General features: G+C 39.0%; 1 protein-coding gene across 4 annotated transcripts in view; it reads left to right on the forward strand.

Moving 5' to 3' along the window:
* LOC138742505 (ephrin type-B receptor 3-like) overlaps window positions 1-20,148 on the forward strand; it is a 97,950-nt gene extending 77,802 nt beyond the window's left edge. Inside the window, exons 9-16 of one of the 4 annotated variants that reach the window (XM_069897003.1) lie at window positions 69-133; window positions 745-879; window positions 976-1,223; window positions 1,803-2,018; window positions 5,370-5,519; window positions 10,443-10,636; window positions 17,235-17,390; window positions 18,099-20,148. In XM_069897003.1, coding sequence (XP_069753104.1) covers window positions 69-133; window positions 745-879; window positions 976-1,223; window positions 1,803-2,018; window positions 5,370-5,519; window positions 10,443-10,636; window positions 17,235-17,390; window positions 18,099-18,207 — 1,273 coding nt within the window. In that variant the 3' untranslated portion in view covers window positions 18,208-20,148. The remainder of the gene's footprint in view (window positions 1-68; window positions 134-744; window positions 880-975; window positions 1,224-1,802; window positions 2,019-5,369; window positions 5,520-10,442; window positions 10,637-17,234; window positions 17,391-18,098) is intronic. The other 3 variants (XM_069897004.1, XM_069897006.1, XM_069897005.1) reach the window with 3 other exon arrangements.
* Window positions 20,149-21,020: the final 872 nt, after the last annotated feature.

Raw genomic sequence — 21,020 nt, forward strand, 5'->3', positions numbered from 1 at the left:
ACTATATATACTTTATGTTCTGAGGACCTCATTTAAAAAGGTGTATTTTTCTCTTTTTTTGCACTAAGGAAACGTGGAAGTGACTCAGAGTCGGAATACACAGAAAAACTCCAGCAATATAGCACTGGCCACAGTAAGTTCTTTCAATTTTTCAGAAAGAAGTAGGTTGGGGTAAAAATGAGTCCAAATCACTTCTGTATAGGTGTCAACAGGCAACTTTTAGGTACAGCTAAAATTAATTTCGGCTCTTGATTTTCGATAAATTTGGCTTACCTGTTGTGCATCCATTGGCAGTGTTTTACGTTTCAGGGTGCTTCCCTCTTCAAGTTGTTGAGGGTTGGGTATAATTTGTTGGCATTGAGGAATTTGAAAGTATTCTACTACTTTTAAGTTACACAAGTGTTAATTTTATAAGTTCCTTTCAAAACAATGGTGGCAGTAGTGTATTCTGACAAATTATAATTGGGGCAAAAGCAGCTTGCCCTGTACTCATCTCTGTTCACAGCAACTATGTGTTAATAAATGTTAGGGCCCTCGTTTTGACAGGTTTCATTGGGCAAATGTGTCATAGACTTGTACAGCATGGAAACAGACCCTTTGGCCAAACTGACCTATGCTAATCACTAAAATTAGATTTACTGTACACATTTCTGGCCCTTTAACATATTTCAGCTGATTATCAATGATTATCAATCCAGTATTATTTATTAATGATGTTCACCACTTTCCTATTTATACTAACAGTTACACCAGGAATGAAGGTGTATATCGATCCTTTTACCTACGAAGATCCAAATGAAGCTGTCAGAGAATTTGCAAAGGAAATTGATGTATCCTGTGTAAAAATTGAAGAAGTGATTGGAGCAGGTAGACTAAAAGGCATTGACATTCTCTTCTACTAAAATATACTTATATTCATCCATTTTTACTGAATTCTCAATTTGACATTTCATTTGTGTTTTTTTTTAAATGCAGGTGAATTTGGTGAAGTATGTAGAGGACGTCTTAAACTTCCAGGGCGAAGGGAAATTTTTGTAGCAATAAAGACTCTCAAAGCTGGGTACACGGAAAGGCAACGAAGAGATTTCCTGAGTGAAGCCAGTATCATGGGACAATTTGATCATCCAAACATCATCCACTTGGAGGGAGTGGTCACTAAAAGTCGCCCTGTCATGATCGTGACTGAGTTTATGGAGAATGGTGCCTTGGACTCCTTCCTCAGGGTAGGTAGAAGCAGAGGAAGATTATACATTCAGTTTCTCTATAATAGTGGAAGGCAATTGGGCAAGGTACCCAGTGAGCTTCAGTGCATATCTTCTCACTTAACTCACTGTTGAATATTGTCCTATGAAATGGTTCAGATGAAATGTTTTTGACCTGAAGTATTCCTGTTTCTCTCTCCCTACAAGCTGCTTGACCCACTGAGTGCTTCCTGAAATTTTTGTTTTCATTTGAACTTGTGTTATGAACTTTCTTTTTGTCAACAGCTTTCTCTTAAACTAAGGCTAAAAATGCCATAGCAACCTTTAATTTTCATGGAATTTCATAGATACGCCAGACCAAACAGGAATGTCCTGTTCAGGTTTAATGTGTCATACCTGTCACATTTCTTTGTGTGATACTCTGCAGGTGTGCTCTGCACAGTCACCTGCTTCAAGGAATTTCATTTTTTTTCCATCACGGTTACCTCAGGAATTTACCTTAAAACCTGATCTCTTTTGCGGCTTTTATGGAAACTGAATATCTAATATTCTTTATTTGTTGAATTTCTGACCTTGCTTGTTATTTTGCTTGGTTTGCAGATGAATGACGGACAGTTCACAGTGATCCAGCTAGTTGGCATGTTGAGAGGGATTGCAGCTGGGATGAAATATTTGTCAGAAATGAACTACGTGCACAGAGATTTGGCAGCCAGGAATATTCTTGTCAACAGTAACCTTGTGTGTAAAGTGTCTGATTTTGGTTTGTCAAGGTTCCTGGAGGATGATGCAGCTGATCCAACTTACACAAGTTCACTGGTGAGGGCATTATCAGGTTATGTTATGTGCATTTCATAGTCAATTGATGAAAACGTGGATACATTTAAGTGAAAGGAAGGAGTTACAATTCTAAAGAAACCATTGTAAATTTTATGTTGGTTGGACATGAATGAGAAAAGAATAATCTGAAATTTCAAATGACTGATCTATTTCTTGTATATTCAACTTCAACAAAAAGTTCAAAGACTTTTTTAAATTATTGGTACTGTTTGGAAACATTCCTGTTGTGTCCTGCTGTTGTTTGTGTTGAATTGTACCTAGAATGGGCTAAAAGTGTATGTTGGATAGAGTGAAAAGTAATAACTACATTTGAATCACTTTGATCAACACTTCCTGGCCTGCATTACCCTTTCCAATGCAATTTTGAGGTCCGATGGCATTCAAAACTGTTGAGTATGTAGCAGACTTAATTGGAGAGGGTGGTAAGTCACTGCAGTAAAAACACACCAATGCTGGAGGAACTCAGCATTTTCAGCCTCCTTTCAGCATCTATAGGAGACAAAGATGTATTGCCAACGTTTCAGGCCTGAGCCCTTCTTCAAGGAAAAAGCAGTATAAGCCAGAAACAGGAAATCTCAGAAGGTCTCAGAATACTGACAATGCTGGCTGGAGGAGGTAAGGGATGAGGTAAGAATTTATCATGTTTGTACAAAAGGAGACAGAATGGAGAAACAGAGATAGGGAAAGGTGATGGGGGAATAGGGAGGGGGGAGGTGGTTTTAATGAAAGCTAGAGGTTAATATTAATGCCATCAGGTTGGAGGGTGCCCAGTCGGAAGATGAGGTGTTGTTTCTCCAAATTATGGGTGGTCTCAGTCTGGCAGTGCATGAGACCATAGTCAGACATGTCAGCAAGGGAATGGGATGGGGAATTTAAAGGGGTGGCCACTGGGAGATCCACGTTGTTATGGCGAACAGAGCTGAGGTGCTCAACAAAATGATCTCCCATCTACATCCAGTCTCTCCAATGTAGAGGAGACCACAAAGGGAGCACTGAATGCAGTAGATGACCCCTCCAGATTCACAAGTGAAATGTTGCTTTACTTGGAAGGAGTGTTTTGGGCCCTGAATGATGGTGAGGGAGGAGGTGTGGGTGCAAGTGGAGCATCTCCTGCGGTCACAGGAGTAGGTCCCAAAGGGATGATTGGTGGGGAGGGAGGAGTAGATGAGGGAGTCACGGAGGGAGCGGTCCCAGCAGAAGACGGAGAAGGGAGGAGGGGGAAATATGTGTCTGGTGGTGGGATCATGTAGTAGGTGGTGCAAATGGTGGAGGAGGATGTGTAGGATGTGGAGGTTGGTGGGGTGGTTGGAGAAGACAAAAGGAATCCTGCCCTTAATGTGCATGAGGGCAAAGGGGGCCAGGGCAGATATGCTGTTAATGGAGGGTTGAGTGAGTGAGCGTCGAGTTGCTTAAAGGAGGAGAACATCTCTGATAATCTGGCATAGTGTAGATGTGGCAGAGATGGAGGAATTGAGAGAATGGAATGGAATCCTTCCAGGAGACAGCATGGGAAGAGGAGTAATCAAGGTAGCTGAGGGAATTGGTGGCTTTCATTAAAATAACTCCCATCCCCCCTTTTCCCCCGTCGTTTTTCCCTATCCGCCTTCTTTCACTCAAACATGATAAATTCATATTTGTGCAAAATAACGCCATCTCCAAATTTGCCGATGATACCATGGTGGTGGGTTGTATAAAGGAAGGGGATTGAAAACATGGCTGAATGGTGCACCAACAACAACAACTCAACGTCACCAAAACTAAGGAGCTTAATTTTTGACTTCAGGAAAGGGAAGCTAGAGGTAGACAATCCAGTGATCATTGAGGGATCAGACATGGAGAGGGTGAGCAAATTTAAGTTCTTGGGAATCACTATCTCGGAGAAGCTTTCCTGGACCCAACACACCAATGGCATCATGAAGAAAGCACATCAGCGCCTCTACTTCCTCAGGAGTTTGCAGAGATTTGGTATGGCATCCAAAACCTTGACAAATCACAGAGGTGTGGTGGAAAGTGTGCTAGCCAGCTGCATCATGGTCTGGTATGGGAACACCAATACCCCTGAGTGTAAAACCCTCCAAAAGCTAGTGGATGTAGAACAGGGCAGCACAGGGAAAACCCTCCCCACTATTGAGCACATCTACAGGGTAAGTTGCTGTCGGAGTGCATAAGCTATCATCAAAGACCCACACCATCCAGCAAACGTTCTGTTCTCTCTGCTGGCATATAGGTGTCACAAGACTTGCACCACCGGGTTCAGGAACAGCTGCTACTCCTCCACCAACAGACTTGTCAACGATAAACCCAATCAGAGACTCATTTAAGAACTCTTACTTTTGTTCTCTCTGTATTGCACAGTCGGTTTGTTTACATTTGTTATCTGTTTACAGTTCTTTTATTTGCTTACATGTTTACACTGTGTATAGTTTATTTTTTTGCACTTCAAATTAGTGGTAATTCTGCTGCACCTGAAGGTAAAAGGAATCTCAGGGTTGCATGTGATGTTATGTATGTACTCTGACAATAAATTTGAAATTCTTACCTCATCCCTTATCAAATCCATTTAACATCTTTTGTGGGTCTGGATTCCACCCCAAGCCAGCATTGTCTGCACTCTGAGACTTTCCGACATTTCTTGCTTCTGGTTTATACTGCTCTTCCTTGAAGAGGCCTCAGGCCTGAAACATCGGCAATATATCATTGTCTCCTGTAGATTCTGAATAGTTTGGCTGAGTTCCTCCAGCATTAAGGTGTATTTTTACAACAATCACAGAATCTACAGACTTTTGTGTTTCACTGAAGACACTGCAAAAGACTTGGGAAGATTTGGAGCAGAAACTTTTGTGGGACATGCAAGAATCATAGTTCTCCTGCTTCGGAAACTGTTTTAAGAGCTACATTCTGCAGCTGTTGCCACTGGGCATCATATGCTTCATCACATTTTTACTTGAAAGCAGCTGTCATCATCTTACCTGATTTGCACATAAAAATACCTTTCAGGCAACCTTAGATTTGCTTGCTGGGGTCCATTTAAAGGGGAATTGAATACAACTGGAGTTTATCATTAGGATTGCCAAAATACCCATTCAGTTTTCCTTTGATAATCTCTTATTTTGCCACGGTTGACTGAGAATGCACTCAGATTCTTTTCCTGGACAGGGATCTGATATATAGTCATGGGATGAAATCTGGCAAAGGAACTACTCATTTGTAGTTTTCTGTCGAAATGACCCTTTTCTCACTCAGCATAGCCATGTATTTTCTGTTGTAAATACCATGATATTAGAGGGTTAGAAATACAGGAGGCTGAACAGAGCTTTTTACTTTGACCAGGGTGGAAAGATCCCTATCAGATGGACAGCCCCTGAAGCAATCGCTTATCGCAAATTCACCTCAGCCAGTGATGCGTGGAGTTATGGTATCGTCATGTGGGAAGTCATGTCGTATGGCGAGAGACCTTACTGGGACATGTCCAACCAAGATGTAAGTATTTGAGTCAACAAGCAGGTAAACATATTCTGTGACAGATTCACTTTGAATATTAGGTGAAATTTGTTCCATTTTTGAATATAAGAAAAACACTGCAGTCGCTGTGAATCTGAAATGGAACAGAAAATGCTGGAAACACACTGCAAGTCAAGTGAAGCAGTCAACATTTCCAGATGAAGTCCCTTCATCAGTTCAGTTTGTCTTTCAAGGATGCTGCTCGACCTGCTAAAATTTCAAGCATTTTCTGTTTTTTTTATTGTTTACTCTTTCCCCATTCCCTTTTGAGTTTGAATTGGATTAATTTGGGTACATTCTGGCATCTAAGATTCGGACTGGCAATTAGTGTGCTCTGATTTGGTGAAGGGATCTGTCCCTGCTCCTTTGGCTCATTAATGTGAGCATGAATGTATATTTTAACACCTAAATCCAAGTTCTGATGACCATCTGCACACCAAGCTTAATCCATGAGGAATCCAATTCTTCATGTAATTAGCAGGAACATTCTCTAGTTGTGAATGACTGCCTCGGCTATATATTTTACCTCACAATCCCCCAAATAAGCAACAAAATGGTCAAATGAATATGTATGACAGTGGGCCCATTAACTGTTGCACCCATTCTTAATCCATCCCACTGGAAAGTGGGGTGTAATTGTATGTGTGAGACGAGGAGCAGACAGAGAATTGGATGGGAAAGCAGCCAGAAGAAGACAGACATCCGATGATTGAATGGATGGGAACTGGAAAATAGGATTGGAGAAGAGGGAGAGGGTGTCAGAATTGAGAGTGTGGATTCAGAGGGAAGGAAAGATTGGAAAGTGAGAGCTCATAGGACAGGGGAGAGGGAATAGAGAGGTGAGGGGATTTGAAGGGGGAAAGAGGATGTGGGGAACATACAAGGATTAGAGCGAAGAAGGGAGTGCAAGGGGTTGGAAACAAGAGAGGTAAGGATTGTAAAGATTGAAGACAGTTTCTGAGGACAAAGAGGAGATTAGTTGCCAAGATAAACAAATGATTGACCAGCATATTGAGCTGAAATCCTCAAACCATGCAGTCAATAATCACTGGTACCACCACCATCTGCCTCTGCATAGAGCTCTGTGCCCCATTGCAGTGGAGCGATAATGTACGATTTACAAACGTACCCAAATGTATTACAAAACTGCAAGTTCGCATCCACTGTAATTATGTGCACATTTTCATTTTCAGCTAAAAGCATATAAGAGCACAATAAAATAAGAAATAGAATCAGGGGTATATCATTTCCCTTCTCATAAAGACTGCTCATTGAATAAGTTCATTGTACATAAGCACCATTTTTCTGAACCCCTTGATTTGGAACCCCTTGATTGCCTGAGTATCCAAATATCTATCAGTTTCTGCTTTTCATTGACTCAGTAGCTGAGCCTACGCAGCACTCTTGGGTGAAGAATTCCAAAGGTTCATATCCTCTGGGTGAAGAAATTACTTCTAATTTATTTCCAAATGGGCAACCCCTTAGAACAATAAACTTTGGCCCATTATGTCTGCGCTGACCAGGACATCAATCTGAACTCATCTCATCTGCCTACACGTGCTCTATTACATCAATCTATGTCCTACCTCTCCATGCATCTTAAATATTGCTGTTGTATCTGCTTCTACCACCATGCCTGATAATGAATTCCTGGCATTTACTGCTCTCTGTAAAAAAAAAGCTTACGTCAGAAAGACACATCTTCCCCTCGTCATCTTCCATGAGGATCCCTTCCTCCATGACTCCCTCATCCACTCATCCCTTCCCACCAATCACCCCCTTAGTACCTACCCAAATGATAGCAGGAAATGCTACTCTTGCATCCATGAGTCTTCCCTCACTACTATTCGAGGCCCCAAATAATCCTTCCAAGTGAAGCAACACTTCACATGTTGTGAATCTGTAGGGGTCATCTAGTGTATCTGGAGCTCCCATTGTGGCCTCCTGTACATTAGAGATGCTGGATGCAGATTGGGAGATCGCTGCATTGACCACCTTCTCTCTGTCTGCTATAATAGCACAGATCTCCCAGTGGCAACCCATTTCAATTTCCCACCCATTCCCATGATGTCCATTGGTCTCATGCACTGCCAAACTGAGGCCACCTGCAAATTGGAGGAACAACACTTTGTATTCTGTCTGGCAGCCCTCCAACCAGATAACATGAACATCAACTTCTCTGGTTTCCATTAGCCCCACAGCCCCCCTCTCTCTCTTTCCACAACCCTCTTTTTCCTTTCCTCCATCTCTGCATTTATAGAGCTACCCCTCTCCCCCAATCAATTCTCAGCTTTTCTCCTCTTCCTCTTCCCTCCTATTCATGTCCACCTCAATCCTCTTGACAATTGGCCTGTGAACCTCCCCCGATTCTTCTTGCTTCATCCCCCCACTATTTTATTCAGACACTTGCTTGCTTTTTCTTCATACCTCGATGAATGGTTCAAACCTGAAATGTTATTTACATATATGCCTATTGTGAACTTCATGGAACCTACTGAGTTTCTCCAGCACTTTTGTGTATTAACTACATTCACAGCATCTGCAGACTTGTTCCACTTGCTTTGTAAATCTTTTTTAAACTCCCCCCACCCTCATCTTAAACCCATGTCTTCCCATATTTGGTTTCCTCCCTTAAAAAAAAAACTCAACTATCTATCCTCTCAATGCCTATCATTAACTGTATATACTTCTAACAGGTCATCCTTCTGGCTCCAATAATCAGACAAAACAACCCAAGTTTTTTTTCCCCGATCTCTCATCATAGCTAATGCTCTCCAATTGAGTCAACATCCTGATGAACCTCTTCTGCACCCTCTCCAAGCTTCCACATCCTTCCTGTAATGTGCTGACCAGAAATGGATACAATACTCCAAATGTGCCCTTACCAAAGGTTATTCAGCTGTGACATGACTTGCCAACTTTTATACTCAACACCCCTCATTCTGAATATGAACTTTTTCTGGGTATCCCAGCCAGAGAAAATTTTAATCTTGCATCTGTCCTGTACATTTGTACATTTGAATGAGATCACTAAAATTTGAGAGAATTGGCGTGGGTCAGAATAACCTTTCACCAAAGGACAACTCCACTATTCTAGTAAACAATCTTGTGAATCTTCACTGCATTCCCCATCACAAGAAAATCCTTATCGTATGTATTATTACAAATGGGCTTTATCCAGGCTCTATTTAACTGGAACAACAATCGCCAACATACCACTTGGCTTCCTTGTTGAACATGAATGTTAATTCCCAGTGATATGTGTACAAATACACCCAAATCTTTCAGAACACAAAATATGTGCAAGAACTCATGTTCTGCTTCATTTATCTCCCATGACTTTGTTGTTCACTTAAACTCTCGAAATCGCTCTGATCCCATTTACATCCTCTTCAGAGCCTAATCCGCCATCTGGATTTATTTCATCAGCCGACTTGGATATATGATACTTGATCCATTCAAAGTGATCATTGATATTGATTTGAATAATTGAGGCCTCACCAGTGATCCCTATGAACCCCACTACCACAGCCTCACAAAGTAGTGAAGAATCCATTTATTCCTTTTCAGTTCTGCATTAACCAATCCTCAACTAACACCTGTGTATCAGCCCCAATATCATAAGCTTGAGTTTGTTAAATAATATTTTATGCAGCACCTTATCTATGGCCTTCTGAAAGTCCCAACTGTCCCCATCTGTTAGCTCACCTTCATCCATTTTGATATTTACAAACTCGGAAAAGCTTATTCCTCAAACATAATTGCCTTTAATAAATCAACGTTGATTGTTCCTGGTTACTTCTTAAAGTCTTCTGGTGGTTCATTGCTTCTCAGTTTCACTGCTATCTGATTTTGTGGGTTTTTTAAATTAATTATTATTTCCTTGAGCTTGTCATAGACTCTCATTCTATAACCTGATTCATGTACCATGTAACCAATATTTTCCTTACTGGCTATTTTGTTCTGCCCCCACCTTAAGCACCCATATTCAGTTTAGATGTGATTGTTGTCTCATCGTCACAGCAAGTACTTCTCCAAACAAAGTTTGAAACTTTTCTGTTTGGCATTATAATGTCTAATGGATTGGAAGCAAATGTTTTAGAGGATTGGTGACAATTGTGCTGGAACAAACTTGCTCCACATAAAGCAATATAGTACTCCCAATGGAACCTCACTGTCACTTCACGATTTTCCACGTGTGTTTCTGCCCCTTTGAAAGGTAGTTTCACATTCTTCCTGCACTCTGCATTGTCTTTTAACGACTCGTGTACACAAAGAACTAAATTTCTTCGCTTTTCCTGACCTTCCAGTATTCAACATAAGAAAATCTTCAGTGAAATTTTCACATTTCCTCACATTTAACCAAGCTCCCATTTGCTTTATCTGTAATCCATAAAATTTCCTGCTCCCATCCTTAAAATATACTCTACCTACTTCGTATTATCTATAAACTTCAATAGACAATTCCCTTTCCTTGTATCAAATACTTATGAGCAAATACTAAGGGGCAAGAAGGAATTATTTTTTTAAATCCATTATTACTTTACTTTCTAACTTCCCAACTGAATGGTGGGCTGAGTCACAAGACACCTTCAGTTTTGTGCTCTATTCATTAATAATCTCTTCTATGGAATCTTGTCAAAATTCATCATAACCTCATTTTCAGAAGTCTACATTTTCTCACTTTTATCAGCGCATCTTATACTTGTCCAAATGTCCAGACATACAGTTTCCCGCAGTTCTAAGCATTCTGAACAGACAAGTTTATAGTTTTCTGCTTTCCTCCTAGCCTTCTAACAGAAATTATCATTTTTTCAAATTCCAAAACCACCATTCAGAAATCTGATGAATTATGGAAGTTAGCTTACATGTATCTACAATCACTTCTGCCTTCCCTTACAGGTTATCAATGCTGTGGAACAAGACTATCGTTTGCCTCCTCCAATGGACTGTCCAACTGCGCTTCATCAGTTGATGTTAGACTGCTGGGTGAAAGATCGTAACAACAGGCCCAAATTTGCCCAGATTGTAAACACACTGGATAAACTCATTAGGAATGCAGCAAGCCTAAAGATAGTCTCCGTTGCAAATTCAGGGTATGTTTTAATATTGTTTTGAAGATCATATAATGCAGCTTTGGATGGTGACAAACTTCCCAGCTTTTAATCACATATATTAGATATTATCATTGTTTATTCATTTTAAGGATGCTGTTCAAAGGAACATAGTTTGATCAAAAAGCATTTCATTCACAAAAAATGCAAAAATACTTTCAAGTGACCAACTTTAAATTCTTAGTAAAAACTCAATGCTGGAGAAACTCAGCAGGTCAAACTGTGTCCTTTATATAGCAAAGATAATAATACATAACTGACCTTATGTATGTCCTTCGTCAAGGACACTTTTTGACATGAGTTTCTCCAGTATCGTGTTTTTACTTCAACCATGGTGTCAGCAAACTTCAGTGTTTATTGCAGTTCGAGTAGTGAGGCCCATACAGTTCATGGCCCTGGTTATCTTAGGGACTTTGCTATAAATGTCAATCATGTTAGCCAAGCCATGGGACCACCAAAAAAACAATATGTTCTCTTCAGTAAATGGAGAGATGCTCATAATATTTCAAAATGATTTGGAGATTTTCTTTCTCTCTACACTTCCTGATGAATGAAAGACAGGAAACAATAATAAAGTGACCTTTCTGTTTTGAACTGAAGGTCAAAGGTCAGATAACCCATGGCGATAAGAAACCCAGTGGAAGAATTAGAAAGGAGCACAAAACAAGGCGCACTATTTTATGAGTTATACATATGTATAATGTACAGATGCACTTGGTTAGATCAGTGGGGACACAACATTTTCAAAAACTGATTGTAAGAATAAACATTGAGCTGTCAGAAAGTTTGACCAGCATATAACCATATAACTATTTATGGACCGGAAACAGGCCATGTTGGCCTTTCGAGTCCGCACCGGTTCACTGATAATATAAAATAAAAAATTCTGAAAGCAATATTGGATTAAATCCTCTTCAAGTAATAGCAACAGAAACATTCAACTGAAACCATCTGCGAATTTGACCTGAATTGCATGTCAAAACTTAAATCAAACTTTCATGGCAGAATGATTAAGAAATTTGAGGTAATTATTTTCATTGTCAATGAGATTTTGTTTTTTTTAAAGGATCTCTTCACTGTTGCATAATAATGAATTAGAAAGAGTGGGAAAGACAAGAGAGGAACTTCGATGATAGAATTGATGTCTTTGGTCTTGAATCTTCAGATTAGGCACAAAAAGCAGGGCTTGCTGGTATTTACTGATGTAAGATGTGATCAAGGAGACAAGCAAGAAGTCAGTGCTTGAATTATACTATTTGCTATTTGTCACCACATAAGGTTGTGACATCTATTGTCATCGATTGATCAAGTGAGATAGAAGCTGACCCTTGGCCAATGAGCCAGAACCAACTCTTGGGAAAGGTTTATTCAGATTAGTCCCCTTCACTGTTCTTTCAGCATAACTCTGCAATTCTTTTTCTTCAAGTATTCATCCAAGTTCCATATCAGTAGATCTGCATTCATCAGCCTTTCCAACTATATCAGCTTGATGTCAATAAATCAACCAATGTCTTTACTGATTGGATTCAGGGAAACAAGTTCTGTGTCAACCAAGAGGTCTTAATTGACAGAAATGACAGACTCTCAATTATCATTCCTTTGAGTTCTCTTCATCACCATCGCAGCTAAAACAAATCTCCCAGTTACTTCCAATATCAACACTGGTCAGATCTCTTTCCAAAGTATTCCTCTGAAGCCACTAGCCCTGATCACCAGAGGATTTCTTCAGTGCTATTGGGATATGTGGCAGCTGGGTACAGTTCAATTTCAAGGGGTCCTCATGACTAATTATCATTGTGCAGTGGTTTTCTTTCAAGAACAGAAGTAAAAGAAGCTGCTTGTGCTTGTAATGTTGAAAAATTCATGCTCTTCTCTTCACAGTTATGTGAGAATTGCAGATTTTAATTCCATCATTGAATTGTCTGCCAGAATATATTAGGTTCACTCTTGAAAAGTCGCATCCTGTGCATTGGCTGGGGTAGGGGTTTAGGGCAGATGGGTGAGTGCAGAGTTAAAGGATGAACCTCTTAAATACCTATAAAACTATAACATTTATTCAAAAGATGGAAAAAATAGATGGGATGGAAATGATTCTTTACTTCTGTTGAGCACATGTTCACTGAAATATCAAAGACATCCACTCTTTTCCCTCCATTCTTGTGTAAATAGAAAAGATGTATCAAGTTAGATTCATACGGGCCTAATTTTGAGACAAACACTCCTAGAGGTGGAAGTAAGTGAAATAGATGCTCTGAATGACCATGTTCGCTTTAGCATTTGGTGTGGAAAGATCTGTAAAATATCAGGCAGGCATTACTTCCCTCAATGTAAAAGATTAACAGGGAGAAATGAAATGGCAAGTTAAGAGGATTAGTGCTCTGGAAGTGAAGGGTTCATTTTGTTTGTGCCTTCAGCCAAAGTAGAGGAGACGTTACCCATGAGAAAATGTTTTTCTCCCCTGTAAGGAGGTGCAGAGGACCAAATTCTCAAATGTTTTTATTTAAGATAGAGTACATCCTTGCTACATCCTTGATTTGTTCCATATCCCTTTCCTGTTCAGATGGTATTGATATTCTCAAATACCAAAGGGCCTTAATAATTTTTTTTATCATATATGTATCATGAGTGGCATCATCAGTTAGCAAGCTAATTTCAATATTGGCCTTTGTGGCAAGATGGTTTATTTAACAAAGCTTTCTAATCACAACAGCTTGATTTGTTTCCTCAAGAATTCTCATCCTTTTCCTGTGCAGTCTGTTTTACATTATCTTTGAATTTACGGATGGATGCCTTAGTTGGAACATTTTGGCAATTTTCACTGATAAAGCACTTTGTGTGTCCAAAGCAAACTAACCTTTGTGCAGTGTTTGAAGCTGTGTATCAAATTCTTTCCTGATGTCCTGATCATAAATTGTTCTGACTCAATTCAATTGAAAATCTTTAAGTAGTTTATCTTACACATTTTTCAGATATTGCCACAATTTTGAACGATATAGTCTCGTTTAATTTCGTGCTCATTGTCAATAATGCTATAGTTACATTTTAATATATTTTCTTTTTAGCTACTGAATGTTTAGATCTTTACATTCTTAATGAAGAGAAGCCAATTATTTTTTCTTGTTCTATCATAAGGTAAACCCAATAAAATGACTTTAGTTCCTTCTATAGATATTCAAAAGAAAAGTAAAAACATAAAACTAATTTCTTTTGTGAAAGCTAACAACCAATGCTTCTACAAAAAAAAACAATTTTTAAGGAGTTCAAGATGCTAGCAACTGATATTTATTAAGAATTGCCTCACAGTCTCTCCAACATAGATTCAGTTGCAGAATTAACCAAGGCAGAGTGCACACATAATCAGCCAAGAAACTCTACTCCCTGGGTCCAGGTTATAACATAAACAGAAAGATGGAAAATTCCACTTCCCAACTGGTCAGGACTGAAATCCTTTCAGTCTTGAACAAAAATAAAGCACTTATTTTCTTTGTCCATCGATTTAATCATAAATAAAGAAGTGAAAATGAGCTGCGAGGAGAATATAAAGAATCGGCAAAAGGGCATAGAAAAGTTAAATGGGTGGATACTATCACGAAAATGTGAAATATGGAGAAACCTGATAATATTCTCTTTGGTGGGAAGAATAAAAAGTGGGGAACTTGTAGATATTTGTTCATTGGTGCTCTGGGACATGATTGAACATGCAGGTCTGCCAAACACTTTTGAAATCAAATAGGATATTGGCCTTTGTTATAAGGGAATTGGGAAAAAAAAGAATGAAGCTGTCTTCTTGTCACTGTGGTGACATTGGTGAGTTCACATCTGGAATTTCACATGTTGCCTTACTCCTTCTGTTCCATTTTTGCCTTCGAGATACTGCAAGATTGATTTCTCAGATGGAGAGCTTTTTTTTTAATCTGAGGAGAGATTTGAATAAAATGGGATTGTCCTAACCCATATTTGTAAAAATGAGGATGGAATTTGAGGCACACAAAATTCTGAGAGAGATTGAACAGTAAAATAATGGCAGTTTTGTTTTCTGTAGTCACTAAGCTAAGAGTTAAAATATCAGGATTAAGCAATAGGCATTTAGGACTGAAACGAGGAAAGATTTCTTCACTCATAAAGTTATGAATCTGAAGAGTTCTGCAGATCAGAGGGAGGCAAATGCACAAAGAGATCAATAATGTTTTTGACCAGACTGTAATGTGGATTTAAGTTGTGTGATCACCCATGACCTTATAGCCAACAGCAGATTTTTGTATGTTCTTACCTCTTCACCTCATTCTCTGTAATACCTTTTTTTCGCTTCTCTGTTCCATTTAATTAGTCATTGGTACTATAGAATTGACTTGTTCCTTTTTATGTTATATCAGTGCTGGGAAGGCTATTCAAAGGGAATCTGAGGGACAGGATTTGTTTGCAATTATAAAGGCAATGTCTAGTTATGCATAACCAGCATGGCTTTGTGCTGGGAAATCATATCTCTTGGATTTGATTGGTTTTTTTTGAAGAGATGACCAAAAGGATGAGGTGATAGATGTTGTCTACATGGACTTTTACAATGTCTTGGACAAGGCTCAGCGTGATTTGCTGATTCAGATTAGAAATTCAGAATAAGGCATTTTGGGAAGTTAAACCAGGTAAGAACATACCTGAGTATGAAGCACAAGGCCATGGGGAGTGTTGTTTAAGAAGAGACATTGTATTAAGTGCGAACACAGGTAGACAGTAAGGTGAAGAAGGTGCATGGCATTCTTGTTTTCAGCAACCATTTTATTGAGAATAGGAGTCGAAATGTCATGTTAAAATTGACCAAAATGTTGGTTGTGCTGCATTTGGATATTGTGTGCAGTTCTGCTCACCATGAATGGAAAGATATGATTAAATTGCAGATGATGCAGAAAAGATACATAAGAAGGTGCCAAGTTTTCAGACGACACGAAACTGGATGGCATTGTAAGCTGTGTAGAGGCTGTTAAGAGTGTGCAGGGTTGGGTGAGTGGGCAAATGCATGGCAGATGCAAAATAATATGGATAAGTGTGTGGTTGTCCACTTTGGAGGAAAGAATGGGAGGGCAGAGTACTATCTTAATGGTATCCAATTAGGAAAAGGGAAGATGCAAAGAGACCTCGGTGTCGCTGTGCATCAGTCATTAAAAGTGGGCATGCAGGTGCAGCAAGCAGTAAAAAAGGCGAATGGTATGTTGGCATTCATATCAAGAGGATTCGAGTACAGGAGCAGAGAGGTATTGATGCAGTTACATAGGGCCTTGGTGAGACCTCACCTGGAGTATTGTGTTCAGTTTTGGTTTCCTTATCTGAGGAAGGACATCATTGCCATGGAGAGAGTGCAGAAAAGGTTGACCAGATTGATACCAGGGATGGCGGGACTTGCATCTGAAGAAAGGCTAGAATGACTGGGCTTGTACTCGCTGGAGTTTAGACGATTAAGAGGAGATTTAATAGAAGCATTCAAAATTCTTACGGGATTTGACAGGCTAGATGCAGGAAGATTGTTCCCCATGTTGAGCAAGTCTAGAACCAGGGGGTCACAGTTTAAGGATAAAGGGGAAGTCCTTTAGGACTGAGATGAGGAAGAATGTTTTCACTCAGAGGGTGGTGAATTTATGGAATTCTCTGCCACAGGAAGTGATTGAGGCCGGTTCCATCGCTCTATTTAAGAGAGAGTTAGATTTAGTTCTCGTGACAAGGGGGAATCAGGGGGTATGGAGAGAGAGCTGGAACAGGGTACTGAGTGGATGATCAGCCATGATCAAAATGAATGGCGGTATAGGCTTGAAGGGCCAAATGGCCTCCTCCTACACCTAATTTTCTATGTATTGGAGGGCATGAGTTTCAGGAGAGATTGAATAGATTAGGTTTGTTTTCCCTGGTGTAGAGATGAATAAAAATGACACAAGTTTAAAAACTGAAGGGCATAGGCCTTAAGATAAGATGAAGGAGGTTTATAGGGGAACTGTTGTTATCTGGAATGAGCTGACAGATCAAGCGGCTGAAGGCAGGAAAAGTAAATGTAATATCTTGCAATGTACGTGAATGAGGAGGCCATTGAGTGATAGGGATATAATAGAGAAAAGTTGGAGTTGCATGGTGACCAGCAGATGCATGGTGGGCAGAAGGGCCTGTTTCTGTGCTGTACATCTCTTGGACTAATTTTAAATTGACAAAAGAAGTAAAGGAGCAGTTCAGGATAAATGAGCAACATAAATAAGCAAGCCTTTTTGGTGAAGAAGTGATTCACTTGTAAATATATTATGATCACTGCTTCTGAATGTGGACCCAGCAAACATACGCTTTGGCACATATGCTTCATTGGTACATAGCAATGCAGGAAGCCTCAGTGGCAGTCACCCTTTCATCAGAATTACATCTTAAAGCAGTACAGATCTGCTCATATGACTATCAAGGATCAGACATGATCTGCTTTAAGTAGTGTAACTGTGGAATCTGTGATCCTTATCATTCTCAGTACCTGAAGTGACTTGTTCCAGACTCACTCTGGATACTGATGTAAGCAGGGCATAAAATGTGGACTGATTTTGTTTTATCTTCTCCACAGCCCTTCCCAGCCTCTTTTGGATCGTACTGTTCCTGACTACACCACATTCACCACAGTGGGAGACTGGCTAGATGCAATTAAAATGGGTCGGTACAAGGAGAATTTTATTAATGCTGGGTTCACCTCTTTCGACTTGGTTGCTCAGATGACAGCAGAGTAAGTATTAACCCTCATCACTTTCTCCAGCCTGTTCAAAGAATTTGTTATGAACTAAGGCTGAGGCAAAATCTACAGAAATGGAAAAGTGATCTCACTTGAAATCCCTTTATCCTAAAATGTGGACTCTGTCCCTAGCATACCAGGAAGAAGCCTTTGGCTTTATACCTGAGTTTTAATACTCATATTTTCCACCCCATCTCCTTAAAATTAACTTACTGAGCAGAAATTCAACATACAATCTCAACAATGGACAATTGGCATTGAGATGATTAGCTGAATGCCTTTTCCAAAATAAACATAGTTTCTAGTCTTCATTAGACATACTAAATCAATTGAGTCCAATGCATTTGAAGATTTCATTGTGCAATCTTGGCCGTATTCCTTTCATTAAGAAAATAATACAAAAGTCTGACATTTTGTTCAAAGAGAGTAATTTTGGACAATGGAGCAACGTGGCACAAAACAAATGTGGTTTAGTCAACCAACGTCAGCAATTTCATGCATGAAGGACATTTTTTGAATGTTGCTTTTTCATTCCTCATGAATTTTGAAGACTGTACTTTACAAATGGCTTTGGAGAACAAAAAAAAAGAACATTGTGAGGACATCAGCAATGAATTATTAAACATTCTCTGTTTACTTGTATTGGAACTGAGCCAAAATATCTTGCCAAAGAAAATGTAACAAATGTACTTTCTGTTACAGGGACTTACTGAGGATAGGAGTCACATTGGCTGGGCACCAAAAGAAGATTCTCGGCAGCATTCAGGACATGAGGTTACAGATGAACCAGACGCTTCCAGTGCAGGTCTGACAGCAAGGAACTCTGGAACTGATTAAGTTTGAAGTCAAATAGAATAATTGCGTGCAGTGCCTGGTTTCCAGTTTTTCCTGTATGGAGCCCCTAAAACTATTGTTTCAAGTCAACCGTCAGTTCAAGGATAATTGTAGCATGAATTGAAAAATGGGTTCCAAAAAGGAATGGAGTCTGAAAATAGTTATTATGTTTTTTTTGGGCAGTTGGTTTGTTTCATGGAATTTTGCTCTTCTTACATCAAACCTGTGACATTATCAAAGACTATTGAGCATTGCCAATAGAGGCAGATTCTGCCCAGAAGCTAGTACCTATTAAGTCTTCATATTGAAGATGTATTATTTAAATTGATGTGTAAAGATACCACATGGAATATTGGATCACAGATTTGATATTTAGCTTGTGAGTTGCTTTCTTTCAAAATATCACCTGTGAAAACATATAAAGATATTGAACAATGCTCTATGTAGCATGGCAACCACCTAGCTAAATCCTGAGCAAATCCCCAATTCTCAATTTGCAATAAAGTCAGATTGGAATACCTAACTATGAATGCCTTCAAGGTGTGCTCGCACCTTTTGGTTCAAAATGACCTTCCTTCACAACTTGTGTGGCACTTGAACATTGAATACTGGCATCAAGATAATTATACCTTAAGAGGAAATTAAAGTACACAGGCCCAGCAATTAGGCATATAAGATTTCACTTGGTTTTCCCAGGTGTTCTTATAATTTATGGTTACTCTAAGTAAGCAGATTACTGGATATATTGGGTCTACCTGTGCTAATGGCAAGTGAAGGATATACTGTGCCAAGAAACAGCTCTTATATTGTTCAGTCAAAGACGCCTGTGCAAAGATGGATGACAAGAACCTCAACAATGAAGCGATCCTGATTGATTCAGAACTGCTGTAATGTCGGGCAGAGTCTTTCTTTTGGATTTTATTATTGGGATTTCCTTGACTTCCATCTGAAGCTATGAAGTTGTCACCTGTGAGAGAAGAATGGAACAGAACTTTTTGAACTGTGCAACCAGACACTAAGCCGCCAAAATGATTTGGAACCCTTAATCGTGAGAGCTGTCAAGAAAAGTGAGAGACTATACATGACTGAGAAATTTCATGGCCATCTGTTTAATCAAGTGCTGTTAAATTTTGTTGTCATTGCCAAAAGACAGGAAACTTTATTTTTTCTAAAAACAGATAAAACCTTTGTAAGCAACTGAGTGCAGAACCTGTAATACTGAAATAAAAAGTATGGAAAGGCAATAAGCATTTTTAATTTAGTTGATATTACAGTAAATCATCCTTAGTTTGTCTGCAAAGGTTTTCTTACAAAGAACACGTGGCAGAGGAGACTGTACATTTGTACATACTATCAGATATTTTCCTTTGTTAATGTGTGGTTTTTAAACAGTAAATACAGACTGTATATTTTGCCACTCTAGATGGGACATGCCTGTATTGTATATAGACAAGGCAAAAATGTGTGGAATGCAACAGTTAAATTTGAATGTTCTGAGATCCTAAATCACAGCAGTAGACTCTTAATCCCAACTTATACTGTAAAATAACACTATGTTGTAAAAAAAAATGTCGTGATAGGTTATTCATAGTAGTTCATGGTGTCCACTAGACATCAGTGATCAAGGTAAAACATTCAATTATTGTTGCTGTGAATTTGGTGCAAGATTTAATGACCATTGCCCACCATTTCCTCTTGAGTAATCTTTCCCCTTAGTACTTCTGTAAGAGCCTTACAGTGGCTATCTTTTGTAGAAAGATCTAATGGCTGTCTTCCAGTCACTTTGGAAACAAACCTGTATAGTATTTTGCAAACTTTTTAAAATATTGAGATGTATTTAATGGTGAAAAATAATGCATTCTTGCATTTGTAGAAATATTTTTAAAAACACTTTTGCAATTAAATTATTTAAGAAGTTTATGGTATTACTTTGTGCTTTGCTTCTTTTGTTTTAGGCATCAAATTCTGTGTCATTGCCAGTACTCAGAGTTGGCAATCAATAATATTATGTTTTATAAGAGTGATTATTTACAACAATCTGTTGGAAATGCCCTCAATTGAGAGTAGTGTTTGTTTTCGAAGAGTGTTTCTTGGCAATGCAGATCATTTTAAATACATATATTAAGACATGCCATGCTGGCCAAAAGCAGTAATGTAATACTGTAAAATGACAAGCAAACTTCTTTTCTAATGAAAAATAAAATTTCTTAACAAAATTTAAATTTCATATTCTTCTGCTGGATACAGGGCAATTAGATACCCACACTTTCTATTTTAATATGGACAGCTGATTGACATAGGTCCTGAATTGATGATTTCGCTGAAAGAAGAACGAACATCTTTCAAAATGTCCCAAAATCATAAGTTACAGAATAGCAGAATTGCATCCAAGACTGAAAACTAAAAACCTTTATTGCAGTTGACTTGTCTTAGAATTGATTATTCCAATTAACAGAATCTCAAAATATCTGATTTTATTATGCTTTATCAACTGCAAAGATCTTCTACAGCAGAAACCAAATATTACAAATAAGTCAATGGATCCAAGCAGCATCTGTGAAAGCAAAAGTTTAAGTTGACATTTTGCGTTGAAACCCAGCATCAGGAAAGCCTGTGATTAAGTAGGTGGGGGGAGGGTGGGGTGGCATAAAGCTTCACAGGTGATAAGTGGAACCATATGGTGAGGTGATAAGGAGCGGGTAAAACCAGGTGGGGACAGTAGAATGGACAGAGTCTGGTAGGTGGTCATTGGAACTGGTTGGGAAAGAGAGAGGGATGTAAGGAATGAAA

The sequence above is a fragment of the Narcine bancroftii genome, chromosome 9, assembly GCF_036971445.1.
Source record: "Narcine bancroftii isolate sNarBan1 chromosome 9, sNarBan1.hap1, whole genome shotgun sequence".
NCBI lineage: Eukaryota > Metazoa > Chordata > Chondrichthyes > Torpediniformes > Narcinidae > Narcine > Narcine bancroftii.